Source organism: Amblyomma americanum, chromosome 10, assembly GCF_052857255.1.
Source record: "Amblyomma americanum isolate KBUSLIRL-KWMA chromosome 10, ASM5285725v1, whole genome shotgun sequence".
Classification (NCBI taxonomy): Eukaryota; Metazoa; Arthropoda; class Arachnida; order Ixodida; family Ixodidae; genus Amblyomma; species Amblyomma americanum.
This window is the reverse complement of record NC_135506.1, coordinates 46,986,432-47,013,848: the sequence shown is the minus strand read 5'-3', so window position 1 is coordinate 47,013,848 and position 27,417 is coordinate 46,986,432. Positions and strand designations below refer to the sequence as shown.

General features: G+C 46.5%; 2 protein-coding genes across 5 annotated transcripts in view; both read left to right on the top strand.

Moving 5' to 3' along the window:
* The window catches only part of LOC144107496 (uncharacterized), a 54,803-nt gene extending 42,914 nt beyond the window's left edge, over nucleotides 1–11,889 (top strand). Inside the window, exons 2-5 of one of the 2 annotated variants that reach the window (XM_077640515.1) lie at nucleotides 7,267–7,589; nucleotides 8,607–8,925; nucleotides 10,208–10,347; nucleotides 11,285–11,889. In XM_077640515.1, coding sequence (XP_077496641.1) covers nucleotides 7,382–7,589; nucleotides 8,607–8,925; nucleotides 10,208–10,347; nucleotides 11,285–11,742 — 1,125 coding nt within the window. In that variant the 5' untranslated portion in view covers nucleotides 7,267–7,381 and the 3' untranslated portion in view covers nucleotides 11,743–11,889. The remainder of the gene's footprint in view (nucleotides 1–7,266; nucleotides 7,590–8,606; nucleotides 8,926–10,207; nucleotides 10,348–11,284) is intronic. The other variant, XM_077640516.1, reaches the window with a different exon arrangement.
* A 6,960-nt stretch (nucleotides 11,890–18,849) lies between these two features.
* LOC144107498 (uncharacterized) overlaps nucleotides 18,850–27,417 on the top strand; it is a 76,894-nt gene continuing 68,326 nt past the window's right edge. The window contains exon 1 of one of the 3 annotated variants that reach the window (XM_077640524.1): nucleotides 18,850–19,468. The gene's annotated coding sequence lies outside the window, so the exon portion shown is untranslated. The remainder of the gene's footprint in view (nucleotides 19,469–27,417) is intronic. The other 2 variants (XM_077640525.1, XM_077640526.1) reach the window with 2 other exon arrangements.

Here is a 27,417-nt window from a genome sequence, read left to right as displayed (position 1 = left end):
TCGGAGCACCGCACGAGTTGCGACTAACATGTATATTATACATGCTTCAGGCCGCATTATGGTTCAAGGGACACTGACGGGAACGCCATGCAATTTTTATTCAGAGTAAAAATTCGTTCTGTCGCTCATTGTCTTTATGCTAACTCTTGTTCGGCAGCATAAGACGCATTTATTGCTAAGAAAATTGCATGTAAAAAATATTTTGGCACTACATTCAAGCTTGTGTCGTCTACTGAGAAAACGCCTCCGTTATCACCGCTTCAGAGTGCATGCGTGAGTACACAAGTCTCCGAGATCGGCTCAAAAGAAATCGTGGCGACGCGTAACACGTTAATCAGAGATCATGCTCTGACGCAGACACCGGTATTTTTGTTGGTTCAAGATTATGAAATCTTGGGTTTCAGTCAACGACGCTTCTTTTCCCTTTTAATGCGACAGTAATTAGATGCAGTGAAACATCAAATTATCCTCAGAGGCGCTTTAAAGCAGCTCACTCCAACAACTTTGGTCTCTATCTTCAGGTTTCAAATGGGCATACATGCTGCACTGTCTGCAACTAACCCGCATAGACAAACGAGGAGACGTACACCGTTAAGGAACCGTTCACATACTACAAGATAAAAGAAGTTGCGTGTTCGTGCAGACTTGTTCTCTGACACTGTGCAGCCTTGTCACCCTTGTGTAGAGCGCTCGAGCAGTGCATACATGGTAACGAAAAATGAAATTAGACAGCAGCCTCTGATTTCTGGGAGAAGTGCTCATTTCTACTTTGTCCGCGTCTCTATCTGGCACTACTTCAGCACAACGTTTGCTCTTGGAACCTAGCGGCTGCTACAACATCTGGATTTGTTTGGTCGGAAGTGCACCGCCCAAGCAGTCCACACAAGAATGACGAGTGCTGTACTGTCCAGTTCTCCGAAATTGCTTAATATACCGCAGCATTATCAAATGGAAAGCGCGCATACTGCCTTGCCATGGAGAGGTGTTGAGTAAAAGTTATCTTTACGTGTTTTTTGGTAAATTGTAAGTAGTCGTCATGCAAAGACTTTCGCGAATGCCACTTACCTGTAATAACAAGACGCTGCGAATAAGATTTTTGGTACAACGAAGGAAGGTCGCATCGTGAAGGGTCCCTGAACTCAATACCATCTTTTATTCATTCTTGAATTCTCCTAGGCAAACAAAAAACTACCGAAGCACACATCTAAACTTTCAGACAGTTTCCCTTTAGTGGAACGTGTTAGTTTTATTCAATGCATAATATAGTATTTTCCGTCATATTTCGGTTCTGGAGAAGATTTTTTGTGGTCGTTTCAGGGCTTGTACATGATCACAGAGACAATGACAATAGCACTGTAGGATTGGCGCTGAGATGCTTAAAAAGTGTGAGCCGCGCTTCTTAGAACCGAATAAAGTCTTTTTGCATTCATGCACGTAGCCGGCATTTAACGTACATTAAGTTGTCTTTTGCTCACCACTCTAACGTAGTGAATTGCCACTACCGCCGGCAATTTCTAAAACCATTGAACTTCTCTGTGAGGAATGTGGCCAACATTGAAGAGTCAACGTCTTGTTTTCTTCTTGTTTGTTTCTGCCACGCGGAAAATCTTGCGCCTAGAGCTGTGCTTAGATCCAGAGAATGCAGCTTTTGAGCGACCACGCCTTTGAAACTGAACAAGCGGCCTGTAGCCACTCCCTTCCTTCGACTGGCCTGTTGTTCAGGACATGCTCACAATACGGCGTGGGAGTAGGGATGTTGTTGTTTGTTCATTATTTATGTGTTCTTTATCTAGCAGATTCTGTCTATCATATCTCGCTGTCTAGTGCTGGCGTATAGTGTAGAAAGTGTGCATTTGACATTCATTTCTGTAGGATTATACCGACTGAATGAAAATAGGATGTTTGTGTGCCGATGGCGACGGGCTAAGATTGATGCCTCTAATAAACCGTATTCTAGACCTGGCTGTAATTATTCCCTTCTCAGTAACCTTAAAAAAAAAAGGCCACCTTATTCCTACGTTATAGTTTATTTGAAGTTCTATTCGTTGATATGATTGTGTGTTGTGCCACAGTATTTCCCCTTGGCTGGCCGCTTCAGTAGCGAAGTAATGAATATATATATGTAAACTGACGCATTGTAAAAGAACAATGGCCCGTCGCCTGGTTGATGCGCACACTCTGATGGTGGAAAACGGCCATGCGAAGGGCATCTTCCGTGGCAATCATGTGATGGCCTGTCACATGTATGAGCCGCTTACATGGTGGTGATTCATCCTCGGTGATAAGGAGAACGAGTGTATGGGCTGCATGATTCCAGATATGGAGAGGGAAGCCTCAAGGTTAAGGGCATGTCTCTTCTGTAATACAAAAAAAAATCATTGTAAGTAAAAAAGAACACTAATTTTGCAAACAATTGGTGTAAAAAGGGTTTCCTGACACATCACTTTCCCTTTCCCGTAATGTGCTCGCCCCGCCTGTGCTACTTTATTAGCCCATAAGGCACATATCGGACTTCGGTGGCATTTTCAGGTAGCTCGCTTTCTAGCTCTTATCATAACGAGGTAATGGGGCAAGTGCACCTGGGCACATTAAATAATGAGGAAAGCTTGTGGTCAGCATTGTCAGATGACTCGATGAGTTGGCTCGCATGAGGAATATCCAGCGATTGCGTTTGGGTGGGCTGCATCTTGAACAATTTCGCACGGAAGCTGAACGAGGCATTTCTGCGATATGTCCTGTTCGTCTTTCTACGTCCGTGTCCCGACGCTCAAGCTGACCCACTCAAATGCAATATCGACAGCTTGCGGCATCGACTGAACGTTATTTGCACGACTTCTAGTGGAGCGTGCCCGCAGGCCAGCGCGATCCGGTTGCCTGTGTGGTCAGCGCAGTACTCGAGAGCAGTTTGAAGGGGAAAACCCTTCAAGAGGATGACCATCTGATGGTCATGTTGGCCTTATCTGTACGGCCTACATGACCGGAGAGTGAGCTATTCTGCATTGCATTCAAAGCGCATTTACAAATACACTTTCGGATGAAAAATGCATTCAAGGTGCATTTATGAAGGATGGATATTGCTCCGGACCTTTAAGTAAGGCCATTACTCTAATAGAATTACTAGGAATAATTATTTCCTTGAGGCACGAAAAATGTAAGAATCAAGATCCGCGTCACTATACTGCTTTCCTCGACATCTGTGTGCAACTAGCTTTACTACATCCACCGTGCTTCCGCCAGGTGCACACGACAGCCCAGTATGCACTACGGCGAAGGCTGGGGGAGCAGAAGAGTCCATCAAGCAGTATGGTGACGCGAGAGTTGAAAAGGACCAAATTTGAGCAAAGAATGAAAATACGAGTGATTACATGTCGCAAAATACAAACATTTATTTTTCAATTCTTTTTTGTATACCATGGTACAGAGGCACAACTGCGCAGCCTCTAGTGAAATTTCAGTACAAGACAGAAATTTGTTTCGCTCCAAAGTGTCCAAACCATTTTTCCAGCTATGCTGAAACGGAGTTGCTTCTTAGGAGCAGATATTGAAGGTTTTCCCCACAGATGTGAATAACAGTAACAAAAGTGTTTGTGTACTTGACGACAAAAAGCGATATCACAGTAGTTCTTTTCGTTTGTAAGAATAATTGTAGTCTTATTGTAGCGGAACTGTAGAATAATTATTAGGGCACGGCAGCTTCTGGTCTTCCCTTCTTGCCCCTAAAATCGATTTTGGCGTTGATGTATACCGCCCGTTGGCTTTTGCAAAAGGCTTAGCCCGTTAGTCGCAAGTACACTTCTTTTTCTGCTCTGGTACTTTCCTCGTAACTTCCTCGTGGCTGTTTGTTTCATAAGGGCTGCTCATCTTATCGTGTTTGCCAGGTGCACCGCCGTGGCCGGACCTCATGAATGCAATGCTGACAAGGTGCCGTTGTCCATATCAACGTACCTGGTCAAGGTGCACAGTGCGCACTTGCTATTTGTGTTTTCAGATAAAAGAAAAGAAAGAGACAGGCACAAAAGGGAGACACGAACAAAGAACACTGCGGTCACAGGCTTCCAGTTGTTTAATAGGCAACCTGTACGTACGTTTGTCGTTTCGATCACAGTGTCCTAACACACAGTCTAGCAAATGGAGCAAGTATATTTAGAGGCACACGGACGCGTGCTCTTTCACGCCACCTGCCGGCACTTAAGTCGTGAGCTTCCGCGCTCTGTCGTAGACCCACAATGCGTGCGTCAGCCAACAGGGCTACGTCGAGAGTACCTAGCCATGGAATTTTATCCACCAAACGGGCGCCTCTGATCGTTCAGCTTGGGTCTCACTTTTGTCACTGCCCAAGCGGCCGACTGCAGCAGGTTTTAGGCAAGCAGTGGATGTAGTCACCGTATATGTTTGCTACCAATGCTACCAAAACAGCAAACAACATCATTCACAGTGACTTTTTATAGAGCTGCCGGCTTTCAAAGCCTCTGGGTTCTTATCTGGGAAGCGCTTACACAAGAAGTTGCTTCAACGAGTTACAAAAATTATTGCTTGCCATTTATTCTCAGTGGGCGTTCACGACACCTCCAAAGTTAGTAGTGCTAATTGCTGAGAAGTTTAATTTGTCGCTTATAAAAATGACGTTGCCATGGCGCATACACAAAGAACCGCGAATGCGATTGCAGTGCCTGACGTGAGTGATGGACAACCATCAAACTTTTAAGCCCGATGGCGGGAAGAGGAGGATCGGGGTAATCTGAAAATGTTTTCGGTGACTCTAGCAGTAGAACAACTGCAGCGCGACATGGGCGCTGCAGGTTGCCTATAGTAGGAATAAAATCGCAGGCACTACCTGCAGAAATATGACCATGGACACATCCGCTGCAGTCATTCAAGAGTGTATTTTGTTAACTCTTGCTTGGAACTTGAAATCGCGAAGTTCATACACATAGGGTTTACGTCAAGACATGCAGCGCAGTTATAGAAGCCTCTAATGTCTTCAAAGAAGGTGCCGTCGATTTAGCTTTCACAAAAGAAAATCGTGTTTTATTACCAAAGTACTACTTCATTATCAATTCTGAAAAAAACTCGATGGGTCTCTGAAGCTTCGACGACCCTTCACCTTTGATCTTTGACTTTTGACCCTTGACCTTCGGTTTTTTTTAGATGAAATGACGCGGTACGACGTGTGTAGGGGAGAATCACGTGGTAACAAATGTTTAAAAGAAATTGTTTTGTAGATGTGGTGGTTAAGGCAATGCTTAGGCAATAGTCACGCTAATTTGAAACCGAGTGCTTTCGCACCTCATGCTCGGTTTAAGAGGGCTAAATGTCTGTCATTTCTTACATGGCTTGTTTATTGTGTTTTCTTACAGGTACATTGTTTGTTGTGCCCATTTAGCCGCGTATGTTGCACATCTTTCTCTTCCACACAAAGTAACATCTCAAGCATAATGCATTACTGGCGACAAAAGCGGGAGCACAAGAGGACGAAGCACACACGATAGCTCTGGACTAACAACTGATGTTTTACTGAAAGAGGGCGAACTCAGGAAACCAAACAATGCACGCATATCAGGCGCCCAAAACGCCCACGAGGAACATAATCTAAAAGACGCCTACGCCTTTAGTGGTACTAAAAAGTAGGTGTGTCCTCTAAATATGAAAGAAAAAGAATAATTTTTAATGCGCAGGTTGTCTGAAGGTTGAACATATTTTAGATGACGTTCTACGCGGAAGTTTTGTGCGCCTGATACGCATGCGTTTTTTTTTTTGTTTTCTTGGGTTCGGCATTTGTCGGTTAAGTATCAATTATTATTCCAGCACTCTGCTCTGCACCACGTCTTGTGTTCAGTTTTAGTCGCTGGTTTTCGTATGTTTGGTACACACCACTGCCAGCATGGTCGACCCGTTAAAGGAACATTTAAGTTGGTCACTTATCATTTCATGGCCTCCACCTCACCCTTTACAATTGATCTTCGTTTAAGCTCGGTATACCCATGAGATCGAGTTTTTGCTTGCCTTTGGGTTGCAAACGCACAAACAATATGCATAAGGCGGGGGTCCCACTCCAGCCGAGCGACTCCTCCATTTTAGGCTATATTCGCGCCAGGTTTCTGCGTGTTGTTCTTGTTCCAACAGAACAATATTGACATCTTTAGAAACCTTAAAGTCAATGCACACAGCTATACTTTAGCTACATTATCCTCTGAACAAAAGGTGGTATTGCAGATAACCAATGAGGTAATTTCGTTTTTATGAACGACTTACACAACTTTTGAGCAGAAACCACTTCACTTAGGACAGTTCTTTTATTGGCCTACGTATAGAATAGATGTTTGTCAAGTACCAAATGGTCTCAGAATGTGCCTTCGTTAAACACTATTCGTTCGACTGCCTTTTAAATATATATTGAAAATTTTGGCTATTTTGGGCCACGTATATCTGCTCTGTATCTGAGTGCCGAACAGCAATATTTTTGTCGCTTGTGGCGGACAATATACTAGTGCAGTCTGCGAAGTTTAATCAACTTTTATAGAGTAGTTCCTTCCTAATTTCTTTTCCAATTTGAGCAGTTGTTATTGTCAGGGAGTTTTAAGGAAATCTTAATAGTGTTGCTCTCTCTACGCCAGCCGATGCATGGCAGAAAAGGCCACGTGACACCTACGCCTCAGAGTGACGTGATTTGAAGGACGTCGCTAAGCGCTCACTGCGGGCGCGAGATTTTTATTTGTTTTGCTGATGTGATGGTTTTTGCTGATATACAGAGCCATCGGATATCGATTTTTTTGCAATTCAACAACTGCAATGGTCATCACTCAACTATCTAAAAATAGCTAAAAAGTTAACTTTTAGAATTTAGTTAAGAAGCTTATTAGTTGAAAAGGTTCATTAAGCAGGTGGGATTAAGCACACACGAAAGATAGCTACGCCCGACATAAAAGAGGAGAAGTTGGGCCGAGGATTGTCGCGATCACTGCGTGTTTCTGGCCTTCCAGGGGAAAAAAGCCTTTAAGGTGCACCGAGAAGACGCCGGGAACACAAACCCATTCTACTACAATTTTACTACAATGGTTCCCCGCAGTCTTTATTTAGGGTCTTTAAACTATCGTTTCTGTCTTTCATTACTTGTGCTAAATTCGGATGACATAACCTGGTCCGTTTTCCTCAATTCCGAAAGGGAGAGGAAGGTTAGGGGCTTGGCCTTGTTTGAGACTGGGGCAGTCTTTATTTTAAATATAATTTTATGAATTTATTTTCTGTAATGATTTTATTTGTCCCCAGGCACCGCACAATGCCAAGACATCTCGAGCTGGCAGCGTTGACCCCAGGTTTACTGGTGTAGTTCCACACCCGAACCGCGTGAACCAAAAGAAAGAAGAAGAAACGTGCGCTTGCGATGGCCCCGTTGCTTAAAGTCCTCCCCGGCCTCGGCTTCGTCCTGTGCGGCTTCGCAGTCTGGTCTGTCATCAGCAACATGGAAAGCGCAGACGTCGTTAGAATCCTGGACTGGATTGATGCGATCGTTTGGCTAGCCGGCAATCAGACCACGCCAAATGCTGGCGTTCCAGGACACAGCACACAGCGTAGTTCCTCCAACGTGACGAGTGAGTTTCACCTTACTCTTCTATCGTACCTGTTAATGCCTGAAGTGTTGAGCAAGGTGGCCTCAGGCAGCTTTCTAACAATGTAACGACGCGTTGAAGCTGTACAATGATGCGTTTATAGGTTGAAAAGGTAGATCCGGGACTACAAAGCACTTCGTAGAGGAGGGACCCAGTGTGCCTTGGACCTCCTGTCGTTTTTGGCGTGCATCAAAACCGCAAATGCCAACCGTGGTTGTATTTCGTCTCGACCGAAATGTGGCCGAGTGGAACTCACCACAGTGACTTAGTGGTCATGGCTGTCAGCTGCAGAACACAAGGTCGGGCGATCGTGCCCCTGAACCAGTGACCACATTTCCATGGAAACAAAATGCAACAACCGTTCGTGTATTGCGCAGTGTCGGTGCACGTTAGAAAAGCTGCCGGTTGTCGAAATTATTTCAGTACTTCTGTATGGTGCCTATCTTACGAAATGGGTAAAAATGGGAACCCCGCCTGGGAGCTGGGTGATGACAATGCAGGTTAAAAAATCTCTTGTGCTCCAAATTATTCATTAGCTGTTTACTAAGGTGCCTCTTTATTTTTTGTTTCTTTCATCCCTTCTTGCATCCTTTCCCTCACGGTGCAGCTCAGTGTTTCTCGAGCGTGAGACATTTATTGCATGTGTTCTCATAAGTAACCTTTCATGTATTTAGTCCCCACGTACCATACTACGCCATACGTACGTACAAGCCACCTAAAAGCACACCGAGTCCTGTCTACAGGACCTTTGTCGCTCAGTACATCCACTTGGAAAATGCGTTTATTTAGCCAGTCAACGCAAGATTTTATGGCCATCACGAACAAGAGTGTGGCCATATTCCAGCCATATATTTCTTGGAAAGATGTCACACTAAATGGCCTAAAATATTTTCGTATATTGTTTTTCGTCTCATAGCGAAAGCAAGCACAGAAATGAGACAATATAAGAAAGAAAAGAAGTCCTCGATTATTCCTCGTTTTATTTCTTTTCCTTGCCAGCTGCCACGCAAAGTCACGGAAGGACAATCCACGATCGCTTTCTTAACGCGCTCTTCGAAGCGAAATTTCTGGACCGGTCCTGGGCCCCCTACCTGGGCATGTCCTCACGGGCACGGCCAGAGAGCATGTCCCGTGTGGCCCGCATCCCCGGGGCCACCTTGCACGAGAGGTTCATGGCGGTCCTGAGAAGCATCCGCTGGCGGCGCCGACTGGAGGCCATCGCCCGGGCCTTTTCCGCCGATGAGTGGCTTCGGGACGCCGAGCCTTCGCGGATGGCCATCTTGTTGGTGCCGATCCTTGTGAGCGTGTTCCTGAGGAGGTAGGTCAGTTGGGATGTATACGACGTGCTGTAAAAGAAATGCCGTATACAATCCGAGGTGTTAGAATCATTGTATAAATTGTCGCAATACGTTAGATTGTTGGACAAGTTGGTAGTCCTTAAAGCGACATCCAGGAAAACTCCATCGGACTCTTGTTCTATGTGAAGAAGCGACAGAATGTCGCATTCTGGCTATGTTGATGCTTATTAGGCAGCAAAACACACCGGTATCACTAAGAAGATTGGATTTGAAAACGGAACTTCAGTACACTCAATTTGTACTTGGGTGTTTAATGTGTTTCTTCGTCTCAATCGGATTTTACGATTATGATGAATATCCGTTGCCAAAAAAAAAATTACCGGAGGATCAGACATCTGAAGCGACAGTTGGATTTGCCCTCGGTGATTGCTGATGATTTTGCTCTAATGAATGCTTTTTTTTAAAGCCAAGAATTCACACACGCGGAAGAATTTTTCTGCATTATGAAGGTGGACGCTCCTGGATTCAGGGTAGCTTGACTTTCTGTTTTGCCCTTGAGTTCGAATTCGCTGTTGCTTTTTCGTTCCGGCGATGCGTGAGCTTCTAGTCGATGGAGGCCTTGAGGAGGGTAGAAGTGATGCTATTGGAGGGTAGGGTTTGGTGGATGAGTAGTGGACGGCTCCTGTGCAATGTGAAAGTGGGCTGGGGTGGAATGGGGAGGGGAATAGTGAGTGGCGGTGGATGTGTGGACAGCCCTCTACCTAAGACGATGCAGCAGGGAGGTTGGGACCAGTGGGTGGTTCTTACGTTGATTCAAGGCTGCATACAGCATACAGGCACCAGAATTTTTGAACTGTGACACTACTACTGTTTTCGCACTTAAAGAAGAAAGATACGCGTCTCCTCATTTTAAGAATGCAATCATAAGTTGCCCACGCTTCTCAGGTTTGCGCAATATTACCTAGTTTCGTTAGCTATTGTATCGAAGTAAAATTGAATCAGCAGAGCGTAGGACAATTGCCTGCCCTCTCTTTAGGCACTGTGAAATGAGAAAAAAAAAGTATTCGGAATTTCCAGATATGTATAAGCTGTCTTACGCAAATATACTCGACAGGCGCCTTCTTTCAGCTCGAAGCTTTAGGAAACTGAGGGCTGGGGCATGCTCATCGCTAAATGCTATGCTAAGGAAAGCGGTGGCTTACGCAAGTATGTTTTAGGATAGGAAGAAGTAGTAGTAAAGGTGGTAGCGTGGAAAAAAGAAAATGCGCTGTCCTTTTTTTACCGCTCCCGCCACGAAACCAGGCTGCTTCACCGTGGCAGTACAAGGCACCGAGGAGCCTTAAGTGCCGGCGTCTATGGGGGTGTTTTCGGCTTTCGGATGGCGGATGCCCGGAAGCTCTGCGATGTCGGCCTGACCTCGACACGTGGAGAAGGCGAGAAAGGTAAGGCTTAACGCTTGAAAACGATATAACCTAAAAATTACTTGGACTGACTTCAGAGCTATTTAATCTCTATACGCCAATATTTTCAACAGGAGCTTGAGGCGAATTTCCACGAGAGACCGTGCTCAAGTTAAAGTAAGCTCACAACCGGTGCTACTGGGCGTCTGTTTGTATAGCCAGCATGACAATAGGTAGCCGGCTTAGCCTAACTGTTCTCAAGCCGCCAATAACGCGTGGGAATTGAGGAGTGCCATCCCGATTGTCCTTTGAGTATATACCACTTCAATCATCTCTGCTCTAACAATTCTGGACGCGAGAGGGACTTTGTATGTGCATGTTTACACGGAAAACGTACCGAAGTGTCTCAGAAGAAATATACCTAACCCATTTAGCTTGCGATTGCTCTTAGAACATCGAAACTAGAGGCCTGGCGAAAAAGTTGAAGATTATAACTCAAGAGTCTGCAGTAAGTAGTCGAAAAAGACGCGATAACTGTAGCGTCACGAGACATGAAGCAAGGCGGAACGGACATCAAGCGAATGATATCGTAGGTGAAGATAACTGAACTGAATGGACTTCAGTAAAACCTGGCACGCGGGAACAGACGACCGATAACCTCTTAGGGTGACAGAAGGGGTACCAAGGGAAGGGACAGAACAAAGGGTGGTAGACATTGAGGATTTGTGCTGCAGTGGGCTTGGCCTTGTTGACGATCATTCACCTGATGGAAGGAAAGAAGAATCCGTATAGAAATATACTTACGGCCCTTCCCAAGCTCTCAATTTTCTAACTGTGAGAACTCTCGCCTCAACTTATCTTCGGATGCATGAGAGAGCCGTGACCGTACTACTGCATGCGTCAGCAGCAAAGAATCTACCCCGTAGACTCTTGACCGAGGCTGTGTACGGGCTCAGAGGCACTTCTTTTTTTGATGCAGAAAGACCGACAGAAGGCTACTCGGAAAATCTACCTGCAGGCGAAGTAGTCAAGCCGTCACAGCGCACCACCTTACGGCTGCGCCCTCCAGATGGTCCACCTAGTCACTCCAGCGCTGCGGCGCAGCCATTCGACCCCGGAGACTGGAAGGATTCGGATGATGGTGCCTTGGTACCGACAGTCATCGAGCGCCCTGAGCTCACAGTCGCTAAACTATGGCATCCTCGAGGCGATTCATCAGAGGACGAGCAGCAGGAGCTTCCGGAAATCGAGGACCCCGCCCGAGATGACGCCCACAAAGGGGGGAGCAGCGGCGGAGCCTGTCGTTGTCGAAAGCCGCCTACCCTTCCTTCAGCTGCTCTTCTTTTGTCTTCGATGCTTCCCAAGGTTGATTCCTCGCCAGCCACGAGTGCTCCGCGCGGAATGCATGTGCTGCCACCTAGCAGTGACCGCAAGTAGGCTACGGCAGTTCGAAGGTGTCAGTTTAACGCGTAATTGTGAAGGGACACGGGTTGAAAGCGGAATAGTCTTTTTATAGACGTCCCTCGTTGCTTATGCATAAATAGAAAAATTTCGTGCGTCAAATAAAATGTTCGCCTCTTCCAATCTATTGCATAGTGCCCTGTCCACTATTTACCTTTACACTCAATATGTGTAATGTGTTGCGTATCGTAGAAGCGTGAACCGGTGCACGCGGTGCGTGATTGAAAAGTTCCTTTGCTAACGCGGTCATGGGTGCAATGCAAGCGCATACGTGTTTAGTAGGATGTTTGGTGTAGTTGGTTCGCGCCACCACAGAAGATGGCGGTACACATCACTCATATTTAATAGCAGAACAATAGATCGTGAAATGTTGACGAAAAGGCCCGTATACGTTGCTGTCGCGTTTTCCACGGTAATTCTGTGGAGTCTAATTAACAGTCAGAATAGCTGCATGGCCTGAGAAGCTTCTGTGCCTTACTGAATTGAAAGCAGCTGATAACCTTCACAACGATTACAGAAAGTGGCCTTTGATATGCTTCCATCCTTTCTAAAGCCCCGCTAGAGCGCAAATCTCTGTATGAGCTGGTTATTCTCAACGTAGTATTAGGTATTCGCCACTCGTCAACAAATTCTCTGAGCCTATATTACCCAGTACACCGGTCGTAGGTTTGGCTTCCCTAGCCAGGCAAGTGCGATTATGCGCATTATGGCGACTTCAGTACTGGCGTCGCATTGCGCCGACATTTGACCTCCTCCACGAGACTTCGTGAGAGATAGGAGTCTTCTACTAGGAAAAAAAAACGACTCGATAACCCGATAAACTCCACGGATAGCAACAGCCCTTGCTGTTTAAGATATTCAGGTTTAAGACATTCAAGTTGCTGTTTATAAGGTTTGGTTTATACGAGTTTAACGTCCCAAAACGACTCAGGCTATGAGAGACGCCCTAGTGAAGGGCTCCGGAAATTTCGACTACCTGGGGTTGTTTAACTTGTCGCACAGTGCACGGGCCTCTAGAATTTCGCCTTCATCGAAATTCGACCTCCGCGGCCAGGATCGAACCCGCGTCTTTCGGGCCAGCAGCCGAGTGCCATAACCACTCAGCTACCGCGGCGGCTGAAGTGGCTGTTTATAAGGCTGCGCTAATCAGGCTTGTTTTCAGGCCGCGTTAATAACTTAGTGGAGCAGTCTGCAGGAATTTATTTTCCAGAGCCTGTAGAATATACCGAATCCTTTCTTAGGACCATTTTTTATCTCTGTTATTGACCTACCGAAACATGTCCGAGTGATCCCGGGGGCTTGGACCTTCCTCAGTAAGTGCTGAGATACGATAAGAATTAGGGTGAAACACCACTTCAAGGTTATGGTGATGTTATTCCTGCAATGACCACGTATTGCATGATTCATTACTGTGTTTGAAGGCCAGTATGAGGTGCACAGTTTCTCGCTCTGACGTGTACGCTGACGGTACACGAAGATTAAGTACAACACGAAACATCTTATGAAGTACCATTACTATTCGCTCTTTTGGTATTGCTAATTCTTTAGTCAACTGAAATGAAGTGAGAATATTTGCACTAAACCTGTAAGAATTGTTGAGTTCTAACCGAACTGGGCAGAGAGCTGTACACAGCTGTTTTGACAGCATGTGAAACAGTTGTGCGTCACGACATTTTCGACAAAATACTCCGCAGTAATCTCTTGAATATTTTATCCCAGTAGGCTATTGCGCTCCCTTTATCTTAGAGGTTAAGGAACACAATACTAACCCTAGGAAAACGCGCTATGCGCCTTACATCAGGCCCTACAAGACGTGCATAAGCAAATAAAAATATATCCAAAAGTGTGGTGGTTATGTACGAGCCATACAAGTGCTCAGTTAAAACAACCTGGGGCCGTATTCTGTAACAGTCTGTTCTATATTAATTCAATTTCGTCGTGACGTCAGTGCGAAGCGCCGACGGAAAAAGCAGCGGCTGGTGAAGCGAACGACCAATCACAGACACAGCCGGTCTGGTCACGGCGGCGCCGCTGGCCAGCAACTTTTTGTTGACTTTGTTATTTGTTATTTGCTGCATTTTTTTATTTGCGCGAATCAAGCTCTTGCTCAGACAAGACCTGGCTCTAGAGCGCAGTGGAGTGAAAAGTGCTCCACGCACAGGCATTGGTTGGTTCTCAGTTGTGGCCCTCCAATAGACGGCGCGATCAGAAGGCAGTGAGGCTTATCCGAGTTTACACAGTCAAAACTAGCTCTTATCTCTCTCAGTTTGCGGGCTCTTCAGTGTGGGTCATTCTCCCCGTGCAAAACACTTCACCCTTGTCCAATAGCTGCCATCGTTGTGTGGCCTGATCCAGCGTATGAGGGCTTGGCGATGGCGTTTGACCGATAAGCAGCCTGGAAAGACGGCGAAGGGGGACGAATTATCGTCAAGTGCTACGGATGACCGTGGCTGCTTGAGAAAAAGACCTCGTTCATCCTCTCTCCTCTACCGGTGAATTCATCTGCATTCCTCATTCCTGCCTATTTATTTTTGTTTGTACGGGCGTTTTGTAGTAGGAGGCCCCCTGACAGCTTTGCTTTGGGGCCTCCTCCTCTACCAGTTTACCAAACCATTCATTTATGTAACAATTTTCTGTCTATGAAAATGTGAAACCAAGAAGTGGTGTCTATCTTAGCCTGTCGGCCTGAAGTACTCGGAATGTTACTTCGTCGGAAAATCTGTTCTTGGTCTTGCATTTGACACTTAAGAACGCGCACTATGTACTCGACGCACGCGAACACTGAAGGTGAGCCCAATACTATCTCACGCAGGCAAGAACCAATGACGAAACACGTCTGTTGCAAATACATTTCTCGCCTGTCCGCGGTAAAAAAAGTGAGAGTGTTAGATGTGTCATACCCCTCCACCGCCGGCCCCAACTGGACCAAGTCATACGCCCACGTGACCCCAGATTATGTTCGGCAGTGTACCATTGTCATTTGTCATTAGCAAATCATGTCATCCCAGGTTTGTAGCGTCACTGTTTTCTTTTTCACGTCTTCTTCCGCCTATACCCTAACAACTGGAAAATATTCGTCATTGACATTTTCGGTGGGCTGATTGGTTCGGAAGCATCAAGAACCATACAGTGCGATCGGAAACACACTAAAAAAACTTAATACGAGACTGCACACAGCATTGTGGACAACCGCTGTCTATCGTCTCGTGTTTGTCCTTTCTGTGTGTCTCTGAGTGATAGAGTTTGGGCAGTATAACTTCCCTGTATACTTTCTCGTGCGACGCCGCCTTGCCAAAAGTTAGCCCAGGGACCATTACCGCCTTCCATCGGCCTATAAGCTCCTTCGGCGGGGCGCCCACAATAGCGCGAAATTGCGTTATCCCACGGGCCAGGGGAAAACAAAGGCCCCCAATCTTCCCTGTACTAAGAACGGCTGCGGCCGGAGGAGGAAGCCGTCTTTTCCTACGAATCGTGACGACGATATCTTCAAAAGCGGCGACCTTCCTAGGAATGATGCTTCCAGTTGACCCTGGCCAACGCCCGGTTCCAGGGTAACCAGCTTTACCTGGTGGTGAACCTCCGTCGCCTCCAAAAGTGGCTGTACTGTAGCATCATCGCCATCGCTGTCGGAAGAGTTACCCTTGCCGCCGGAACAGCTCTAAGAGAGCTCCGGTTAAGCCTCCCGCTGTAGGCGGCCATGTAAGACAGCGAGATTTTCCAGCCAATCGGACAATCATAAAGTAGCTACATTCCCCAGCTAAGGATCTAAGGGGATCTAAGGGATCTGGAGTCCGGGTGTACTGTAGCAAAAGGCGGTCCATCTGCGCAAGGTTTGCGTGCTCTGCGATCGCCAGCAGCCGCAGCCAGGCGGGCCCAGCTCTTTGAAGGGCTCATATTTTGGTGGGCTGTCGACGATATGGATGACTTCGCGGTCGAAATTCTAGAGGTGTTTCGACTGCTTGCGGCTGAGTTCGTGGTAGCTGTAGGCTTACATTTTGCAGGAGTCGGTATGTACCGTGACAAGTAGGCGCACCCTTTCTTCTCGCGTAACACACCGCTGGTGGTGGATGAGGTAAGGAAGGTCCTTTCGTTTCAAACTTACAAACCTCTCTTTATTGTGCTACGCGCCCAGGATTCATATAGAAGATTCGCGCCAAATGAGTTGGGCTGACATGTTAATACTTATCTGTTTGTTGCTCGCTTCAGACTTTTTGTGCAAGTCGCTGACATTCATGACGTACTTATTTTTGTTTAGACATGCCTACATGCCCGCGAAACATGAGAAATATCAAGTGTGTTTCTGCTTACCTGCTGGTCTTGTGGCCCAACTTACGGTTAATATAGCGTGGAAGGTGCAATGCAAGGATGAAATAATTGCAAGAAACGTAGGAAGCCTTGCGATTATCTGAGTGAATAGCGCGGACGAAACAAGTTTACCTTGCGGCATACGCCCGATATCGACAACGTTCGTTAAAACATTCTTTTGTGATTGCGTCCATGCAGCTGCACCCCGTATCTGCACGCACACCCTCATTCCGGCAGATAACGTAGTTCCAACATGATACCGTGATAGGGAGTGCAGGAATCCGTTCTCGCTGAGGCAATGGGCAGCCCGGACACGTGGATTAAGTGGCCTATAGCTTATATCGGCTTAGTTTTACGCAAAGTCAGCTGTGGTTATGCTTTCCTGGGAGTCCTCGGTATGCACGAAATGATCCGCAAGAGACAAAAGTGAAGTTAAGCAGATGCACAAGTCGGTCGAGATTGCGGGTGGTGGGTCCAGGAGCTCTAAGTAGGTGGCCCTGCCTGTGCTGGCGCATCAGTTTCCGTCGGACTTATTTGTTCAGGACTGAACTGTTTGTTTTTGATGTTGACGTTCTTGACTCTAGAATTTGGTTTCATAAAGACGATGTGTTTCGTGTAGGCCTGGGCCTTATAATGCAGGGGCCCGGTAAAGGCGAACCATCCAGGTCATCCTGGCACTGTCTAGAAATGTTAGCAATGCAGTTTTGTTTTTCAGAGTGAAGAATTACCATGCAGCTGCCGGTAAAGAAAAGCCACGTAATAGTATCTTACAAGCGCTGCTGCCGGCCATTTCCCAGGATGAACCAGGTGTCTGCAATTAATACAAGTAGACCATTTATATGGACTCAAAATAAAAGTTACAATTAATAAATCAATAACTTAATCAACTAATTAATCGATCTCTATATATCAATCACTTTGTTTATTAACTTAAAAACTACGTCATGCAACTTCCAAAAGCGACCAACTATTGTCTATCGCGACGGACGATGTGTCTCTTTTGAAAAATTTCATGTTATAGCTGGATCAAACGGTTTGCGCGAAAAAATGGAGAATCGTCCGCATGCCACTGGTATGCCCCTCTCGGGGGTATTGCCGACTGTGCCGGGAATTCAACTAAATGAGATGGGCATTTGTGTGCGAATCCAGTCTGCCTGCATATCTCGTTTCCGTTTGTTCGCCATGCCGCCGTCGCTCTCTAAGCACCCTCTTTATCTGCGTACATACTGAGAGGCGACAGTTTCGCTAACGCTTTCCTCTTCGCTGCACCCTGCCTCTGCTCTCTACGGTGGCGTCACCTTCTTCTCTTGTGCAAATGTACCTTTTTGTGTCGTAGTTTATAGTTCATAACACAGAGGACGCCACATACCAAGAAAAGTTAGAGTTGCTGTATTACCGTAACCACGGTGACCGTAACTCTATATAAAGTTGATAAGACGTGCAGCTGACGTGCGGGCTTTAGCCGATGAAGCTCGTGTAGTTAGAACTAGAATAAACTTAACCAATTATCAGTGAAATTAGAAAGAATGCGGGCATTATTTGCCTGTTGATAGTAAGCGCTCGTCCCTGTCTACTTCTATGTCCGTGTGTTTTTGTTGCGCCCCTGTGTCCTCCTGAAAAGATATCAACCAACACGCCCAAATACAAGTACTTCTGAGTTATATTTCTTCTGCATCGGGCTCTTTGCTTTGTGTTCAGCCTTCACCTACCCATGCTCCCCTGCTCATCGCAAGCATTGCGATAAATAAAGCCTGTTGATAGTAAGCGCTCGTCCCTGTCTACTTCTATGTCCGTGTGTTTTTGTTGCGCCCCTGTGTCCTCCTGAAAAGATATGAACCAACACGCCCAAATACAAGTACTTCTGAATACGGGCATAACTTTCTTTTGTGGTGGTGTTGATTACGTTGGCAAATTGCGTTAGTATAAATAAGTCAATGAAGGCAAGTCACTGATACCAATAAAAGCAGATACACAGTTCGCGCTGTTTAGGAAAATAATACCCAAGATGGAGCGCTGCGTTACGCACAAGCCTTTAGAAGGGAAATCCTCTTGAAACCGTTCCTTTTTAAGCATTCTCTCCAGATCTCCAGGCACGTTGCAGTCGGTCGTGTCCCGGACAGTTGACTGCTTTACAGGCTGTCACGTGAAAGCCGATTTCCTCCTTTTAATTTTTATCTTTCACTAGGCTTCAAAACTGCCCTTTGAGAATCCCTCCTGAGTTCTTTTTTTTGCTTCATCGTTTTTCTTCGCTGTCACAGTGACCGCCATGTTTGAGAGTGCAGGCGCAGCGAAACCCTACGCGTTTTTCTTGTATGCTTATTGCTGCCTATGCTATGGAAGCCAGGCTCCAAACTCAGAAGATGGCAACTGAAATGCCAATTGTGAACTATCCATGCAGCCGGCCCCCTTAGGTTCCTCCCGTCGATTGCTTACCCTAGTCCCATTTGGGACTCTTCGAAAGGCAAACGCCATTATAGGCCAATTTCTCATAACATGATGAATGCCGGTTTGTTTCATCACATAAATGTTTTTCCGAACGGAACACGACAGTGCGGGATGCTAGTAGTAAGAGACATCCTGCATTAGAAGAAATGGTCTGCGATTGTTTCCCCAATTGTGTTGCGCTTGTTCTGCGAAGACGTGGTGACCGCGTTTTTAAGCTTGTCCTATACCATCTGCCATTATATATGTCTCATTTACAGTGAAGACGTGACCTGTTCGACTGCACTGTTCTTGCGGGTGGCTTAGAACAATAGGGTAGACATTATCGGGGCTGCAATTATCTCCAACACTTTGCGAACCTCGCGGTGTTGCAAGAAACGCACAGGCTCTGTTTATCAAGGGAATGGCGACGATTATTTCCGTTCATCGCAATATTTGCTTAATGATTCAGCAGCGCCACTGCCCACAGCAGATAAGCTTACAGACGTGATACGAGCGGGTTTTTGTTCGGAACTGAAGATCCATCTCACCTGTCGCCGCTTCAGCGAACGCAGCTTCAAAGCTATCGTGGTTTTTCGCCCGCAATCCAACATGGTGTGCGTGCAGTCTCGAACTGGACATAGCCGAGTAGTACGGATTGTGCTTACACAGCTGGCACGTCAGAGAGAAAGGTTGCGCACAGAGAACAGGCGGTGATTGGAATCCGTAATTGTAACGCCTACGATGATTCATGGCCTGGTTTGCTTCAAGACCACCCTGTATTTGAGGTCAGATGATGTCTCCTTTTGTGGGCTGTTTTTAAGCCATAGTACCAGCTCTTGGACTTTGGTGGAATTCGTCATGTCAACATTTTTGTTGACTGCTGTGTTACACCGCTGGCACCTCTTCTCCAGTGGGCGCATGAAGTAAGAGTTCGTGCTGTAACTTGGCTACATTTGATGTCTACCTGTCGAAGGTAAGTATACTTCCGGAGTCGATATTATATGCGGTATTTACAGTTAAAGGAATATAGACATCTAATTTTTAGGTGCGTTTTTTCGTCTTTGTAATGATGCATGAGGCATTAGACAGTAGGCAGTTTTAGTTTCTCGTACGTACAGAGTTACCGTAAGCACACGTGAGAAGTACTAGTACTATCCGCCGCGGTGGCTCAGTGGTGAGGGCGCTCGGCTACTGAACCGGAGCTCCCGGGTTGAAACGCGGACGCGGCGGCCGCGTTTCTATAGAGGCCAGACGCGAAGGCAACCGTGTGCTGTGCGTTGTCAGTGCACGTTAAAGATCCCCATGATGATGAAGAAAAACGTTTATTTCGCTTTATTTTACTCGGTTTTTTGCGGTTTCAAATGGAGTCTTCCATCTTCGTCTCAGGGTCGGTTCCCCTACTCCAGGGCTCCGCTGAGGGTAGCTGCCTTGCGAGCACGCCTTACTGGTCCTTGCTGGACTTGCAGGATGTCGCTGGAAAGCATCGTCTCCCACTGTTCCGACCTCGGGTTTTCTATTGTGGTTAGCTCGTATACCTTCTGACAAGCTCATGTGATATGGTATAGAGTTGGTTTATCTCCACACCACGGGCATTCGCTCTCGTACTGCGTGGGATAGATTTTGCTTAGAATGTTTAGGCACGGGAAGGTTCATACTTGGCAGCGCAAAAAAAAAAAACGAGGACAAAAGCCAACGAGGAGACACAACACAAGCGCTCCTCGTTCGCTTTTGTCCTCGTTTTTTTTTGCGCTGCCAAGTATGAATCCACACCAACTAGCCCAACTTTCGGTTCTGATTAACGGGAAGGTTACCGTTTGCAGTTATCTCCATGTCATTGCGTCCTCTCTTGTTGGCTGTTTGTGGGGGGGTGGGTATATTTGTCTGATCCCCCAGTAATAATTTAGTATCTCTGAATAGCTTTAGGTTACCGGCTCGGGCTCCTCAGAAAGGGCGGGATTGTTGGATTCTCGTCTTGTTGCGTATCCTCAAGCCTCCTGATTTCCCGTAATGTCGGTATGACCTGGTACCCAAACTATCCTGTGTTTGGCTTGGTTGTGTCTGAATTTGCCGCACGAGCGGAGGATGCGGAGCGCACTGTGGGTGATTCTGCCGTTTAGATAGTTTCGGCATGCTGCTTGTCAGTCTGTGAGTATGGTTAAGGACCTATTGGATCAGTAGCCCTCCGCTGCCGCTAGAGCCACAGCTGCCTCTTCGGCCTCGACTACCGTACAATTCCGGATTGACGCGCTGGTGACATCCTTCACGGCCGAGTTGATCACCGTTTCCACTTTGCTTTTCCTGCAACTTCTTCCGTCCTCGATGTACGTAGCGGCGTCCACGTACAATGCGTTGTTTCTGGTTGCCAACGTCCTTTGCACGTTTTCGGCTCTTGCTTCTCTTCGCGCCGTGTGTAGATTCGGGTCCATGTTTATGGGTATCGGAGCTACCCTGATGGCGTCTCTGTGCTTTGTGTCTCCTTTAGGGTAGATTCACTGCCGTATCTGCTCAGGAGTCTTCTGCCCGTTGCCGATAGTTGCAGTCCTTGAGTTTGCGCAATTATCTGCGCTTCTTGGAGCTCCTCGAGACTGTTGTGCAGTCCCAAGGCCAGGAGGTTGTCGGACAAGTTCTAGCGCCCGTGTGCTATGCGATGTCAGTGCACGTAGGTGGTTGAAATTTCCGGAGCCCTTCAGTATGGCGTCCCTCATAGCCTGAGTCGCTTTGGGATGTTGAACCCCCATAAACCATAAACCATATCTTGCTTTCTAGTGTTGGCGTAGGTGTAGGCAGTGTGAATGTGACATTCATTTCTGTGCGTTTATACCCCCTGAATGAAATTAGGATGTCTGTGTGCCAATCGCGACGGGCTAAGAGCGATCCCTATAATAAACCGTTCTCTAGTCCTGGCTGTAATTATTTCCTTCTCAGTACCCTTAAAAAAAGCCACCTTATTCCTACAGGATAGTTTATCTGAAGTTCTATCCGTTGATATGACTGTGTGTGGTGCCACAGTATTTCCCGTTTGCTAGCCGCTTCAGTAGCGAAATAACGAATAAGTGAACTGACGCATTGTAAAAGAACAATGGCCCTTCGCTTAGTTGATGCGCACAGTCTGCGCGTGGAAAACGGCCATGCGAAGGGCAATCATTTCGTAGCCTCTCACATGTACGAGCCAATCACATGGTGGTGACTCATCCTCGGTGATAACGAGAACGAGTATATGGGCTGAATGATTGCAGATACGGAGAGGGAAGCCTCGTGGTTAAGGGTATGCCACTTCTGTAATACACAAAGGAAAACCTTTGTAAGTAAAAAAGAGCACGAATTTTGCAAACAATTGGCGTGAAAAGTGCTTCCTGACACTTCGCTTTCCTTTCCCCGTAATGATCTCGCCGCGCCTGTGCGGCTTTATTAGCCCATATGGCACATATCGGACTTCAGTGGCATTTCCAGGTAGCCAGCGTTCTATCTCATATCATAACGAGGTAATGGGGCAAGCGCGCCTGGGCACATTAAGTGATGAGGAAAGCTTGTGGTCAGCATTGTCAGATGACTCGGTGCGTTAGCTCGCATGGGGAATATCCAGCGATTGCGTTTGGGTGGGCTGCAGCTTGAACATTTTGACACGGACGCCGAACGAGGCATTTCTGCGATATGTACTGTTCGTCTTTCTACGTCCGTGTCCCGAAGCTCAAGCTGGCCCACTCAAATGCAATATCCACAGCTTGCGCCATCGACGGAAAGTTATTTCCACGACTTCTATCGGAGCGCGCCTGCAGGTCAGCGCGATCCGGTTGCCGCTGTGGTCAGCGCAGTATTCGAGAGCAGTTTGAATGGGCCTGATGATAATTTTTGCGTCGCCCTTTGGAAGCCGTGGCAACCTTTGTCTCGGCTGCCGCTGGACTTTGCTTGCAGCTGGCGCTCCGGCTGTCGCCACGGCCATGTCGCCTGCTGCCGAGGAGGTCGGCGCCATCTTGCTATTGTACTTCCCGCTCCGGGCCTCGTTGAGTGCAAAATGGCGGCGTTCCGCGATCCGCTCCTCTGCTTCTTCTTCTGGCGTTTCGAAGAGTAAATTTGCCATTGCACGGCGGTATTGTACGTGCTTGACGTACAGTGGTGGTCATGCTGCATGACGGCGCCCTCGAATTCTCCGTCTCCGGTGGCCTCGGTGTCGAAGTAGCTGCTGTAGTGCTCGTCGTCCGTTTCTTGCGCTTCGGGCGGATTTTGGGTGGATCCGCTCAAAAGATCCCCAGCTGGTCGTTAATGTTGCGGAGCCCTCCATTACGGCACCACTTTGTTCCTTTCTTCTTTCACTCAGACCTTCCTCCCTTCGCTTACGGCGCTGTTCGGGTGTCCACCGATATGTTAGACAATTAGTGTGGCATTTCCTTTGCGCAGAAATTAATTTTCAATTTTCTAAGTAGCCCTTGTGCATGTAATTTCAAACCCTTATAGTTACACTTAAGCGACGCACGCCGCATCGAACTGTTCGATACGAATGACGAAAACATATTGAAAGAAAGATTTTTGCTACATATCAGAATAATTTCACTTATTTTATTTATACAAGCACCTGCAGCACCGCCAGGGCATTATTGCAGGGGGGACAATTGCAGGAAAATGAGCATGTGACAAAAACCTAAAACAGCTAATCACAGTTGGTAAAAACAAGAAAGTAACAAAATACGTAACATCGATAAGTCATCTCGACGAATCATTGCCTTTATTTTTTCCGTAAAAGCATCTTATACCTGTGCTACACGGTTACGTTGAAATGACATTCGAGTCGAATGGCATTCGGACTGGATAGACCCGCACGGGGCTACACGACTATTCCAAAAGCATTCGAAAGCTTCAGTATTCTGCGGCCAAGCTACAGGGGCGCTTCTGCCGTCAAGTTTTGTTTTTGAACAAATATAGCAGCAACCATTAATTTGTATAGTTACAGTCCGCTATAAAATAGCTACTTTCAAAAGTAATATGTCATTTCTAATAAACTTTACTATTTATTTATTACTAAATGCATCTGTTCTAACAGGGGCCCAAGCCCATAGCCCGGCCATTTTTTGTGTGCGATCTGTTGGCTACATTGGGCTCTATCTCCTGCGTGTGTCGCAAAAAACGAAAAAGTGCAATAAACTTCACTGAATAAAAAAAAAGCTCACTTAAAATGTACGCACAGACGCACACGTACACAAGGTAATAAGACAAAGCACTGTAAAAGCAACAGCACAAAGTGAAAAAAACTGGCACCGGGCCAAAATGGCTGCCTTTTTTTCCTACAATGGGTTCCAGAGTATGCGGTAAATATTTGCTTGCTAACAAAACTTCTGGAAAAGATCCGTATAGTGTATATAAATAGTATTTAGAATTACATCGTTTAATGAACGTATTTGCTCTTCAAAACTTATGCTGCCACCTATGGCGCGAAGACGCTGCGGTAGAGAGTAGTCGCGCTTGCGCCTCGAAGGCATTCCAAAATCTCGAATGTCTCCGCGGAGCTCCGTCGACTCGAATGTCATGTGAACCGAATGCCGTTCAAGAACGTCGTGTAGCAGCGCAGGTTTGGCAGTCGAGTCGAATGACATTCGTTTGGAAGGCATTCGAAATACCCCTGTAGCACAGGTATTAGAATTTTGCAATGTTCAAAACTTTTGTCTGAATTGTTGTACATGAACACCAAAATTTGGAAACAAAATCTTTATGCTCTCTGGTTTAGACGACTGTTGGCCTCCTTCATGTGTATTTCATAACTAGCCCTTTTCGCAACCATCTTCTGCTTTGTTGCAAATGGTATTTGTGGCGTTCCTGTTCTCCGGTCCTCTGCAGCATCCGCAAGTCAGTTATGACCGCAAATTTCGAAAGCTGATAACAAATAATGATTTGTTCGAAAAAGCAGCGCACAAAATAAACGGGACAAAATAAGTATTGAGGCGACAGCTCATTGTGGACCACCTCCATTTTTTTCGCCATTACTTCAGCCGGTTTTCCGCAAGAATCATGTATCTTTACATCTGCTATACAATGATATTATGGACACTGATATCCAGTGGCTTCTCCTGTGCAATACCTACGGTGATCACCAAGACTAAAAAAGGTGGCAGGCAATTAAATTTGGAGAATGTTGCCGAATAAATAAGGCAGGGCGCCATAATAATCGCTACATCTATGACATATATTTTGACCTTGTATGACGGATACCTGTTTTGTACAAAAAAAATTCTAAAGTTTTTTCATACCGGTATTTTTCAACTGCTTGTTGTAGATGTTGAGAGATATTACACTAGCTTCACCCCCCTCCCATTTTTTTTTGTTCTAGCTTGCCTGGCGCCACTTGAGTTCAAATAGTTTCCCTGTAGCCTCAGCGCAGAGTTGGAACGATTTCTAAAAAGTTGCATTCTTCTCCGAAATGCAGAGACAATAAGAAATTTCCGCAAAAAAAGTTTTAGAGGGCGGGGCGAAACGTACCTCAAATCCCAACATTCGTTTCACTTTTCCCAATACTTTTCTTTGACCTATGAAAAACAAAGAAGATAATAATGATGTAGCCATGACAATGATTGTAACAAGAACACAGCAATTTTATTCATTAAACAGGAAAAAAATCACCGGACTTTCATGTTTCTCGCTCAAGTTTATCGCTCTGACGTGTACGCTGACGGTACACGAAGATTAAGTACACCACGAAACACCTTATGACGCACGATTAATGTTCGCTCTTTTGGTATTGCTATTTCTTGAGTCAACTGAAATGACGTGAGAATATTTGCACTAAACCTGTAAGAATTGTTGAGTTCTTACCGAACTGGGCAGAGAGCTGTACACAGCTGTTTTGACAGCATGTGAAATAGTTTTGCGTCACGACAGTTAAGACAAAATGCTATGCAGTACTCCCTTCGATATTTTCTCCCAGTAGGCTTTTGCGATCCCCTTATCTTAGAGGCTAAGGAACACAATACTAACCCTAGGAAAATGCGCTATGCGCCTTATATTAGGCCCGACAAGAAGTGCTGAAACAAATAAAAGTATATCCAAAAGTGTGGTGGTTATGTACGAGCCATACAAGTGCTCAGTTAAAACAACCTGGGGCGTATTCTGTATCAATCTGTTTCATACTCATTTAATTTCGTCGTGACGTCAATGCGAACCGACGACGGAAACAGCAGCAGGTGGTGAAGCGAACGACCAATCACAGACACAGTCGGTCTGGTGAGGGCGGCGCCGCTGGCCAGCAACTTCTTGTTTACTTTGTCATTTGTTATTTGCGGCATTTATTTATTTGCGCGCATCAAGCTCTTGCTCAGACAAGACCCGGCTCTGGGCAGAGCGCAGTGGAGTGAAGAGCGCTCCACGCACAGGCATTGGTTGGTTCTCAGTTGTGGCCCTCCAATAGACGACGTGATCAGAGGGCAGCGCGACTTATCCGCGTTTACACAGTCAAAACTAGCTCTTATCCCGCTCAGTTTGCGGGCTCTTCAGTGTGGGTCATTCTCCCCGTGCAAAACACTTCACCCTTGTCCAATAGCTGCCATCGTTGTGTGGCCTGATCCAGCGTATGAGGGCTTGGCGATGGCGTTTGACCGATAAGCAGCCTGGAAAGACGGCGAAGGGGGACGAATTATCGTCAAGTGCTACGGGTGACCGTGGCTGCTTGAGAAAAAGACCTCGTTCATCCTCTCTCCTCTACCGGTGAATTCCTCTGCATTCCTCATTCCTGCCTATTGTTTTGTTTGTATGGGCATTTTGTAGTAGGAGGCCCCCTGAAAGCTTTGCTTTGGGGCCTCCTCCTGTACCAGTTTACCAAACCAATCATTTGAGTAACACATTTCTTTCTAAAATCCTGAAATCTAGAAGTGTTGCCTGTCTTAGCCTGTCGGCCAGAAGTACTCGGAATGTTACTTCGTCGGAAAATCTGTTCTTGGTCTTGCATTTGACACTTAAGAACGCGCACTATGTACTCGACGCACGCGAACACTGAAGGCGAGCCCAAAATTATCTCACGCAGGCAAGAACCAATGACGAAACACGTCTGTTGCAAATACATTTTTCGCCTGCCCTCGGTAGAAAAGAGTGAGAGTGTTAGATGTGCCAGGCCCCTCCACCGCCGGCCCCAACTGGACCAAGTCAAACGCCCACGTGACCCCAGATTATGTTCGGCAGTGCACCATTGTCATTTGCCATTAGCTAATCATGTCATCCCAGGTTTGTAACGTCACTGTTTTCTTTTTCACGTCTTCTTTCGCCTACGCCCTAACAACTGGAAAATATTCGTCATTGACATTTTCGGTGGGCTGATTGGTTCGGAAGCATCAAGAACCATACAGTGCGATCGGAAACACACTAAAAGAACTTAATACGAGACTGCCCACAGCATTGTGGACAACCGCTGTCTATCGTCTCGTGTTTGTCCTTTCTGTGTGTCTCTGATTGATAGAGCTTGGGCAGTATAACTTCCCTGTATACTTCCTCGTGCGACGCCGCATTGCCAAAAGTTAGCCCAGGCACCTTTACCGCCTTCCATCGGCCTATAAGCTCCTTCGGCGGGGCGCCCACAATAGCGCGAGACTGCGTTATCCGGAAGTGCAGGGGAAAACAAAGGCCCCCAATTTTTCCTGTACTAAGAACAGCTGCGGTAGGTGGAGGAAGCCGTCTTTTCGCACGAATCATAACGACGATCTCTTCAAAAGCAGCGACCTTCCTTGGAATGATGCTTAGAGTTTACCCTGGCCAACGCCCGGTTCCAGGGTAACCAGCTTTACCTGGTGGTGAACCTCCGTCGCCTCCAAAATTGGCTGTACTGTAGCATCATCGCCATCGCTGCCGGAAGAGCTACCCTTGCTGCCGGAACAGCTCTGAGAGAGCTCCGGTTAAGCCTCCTGCTGTAGGCGGCCATGTAAGACAGCGAGACCTTCCAGCCAATCAGAC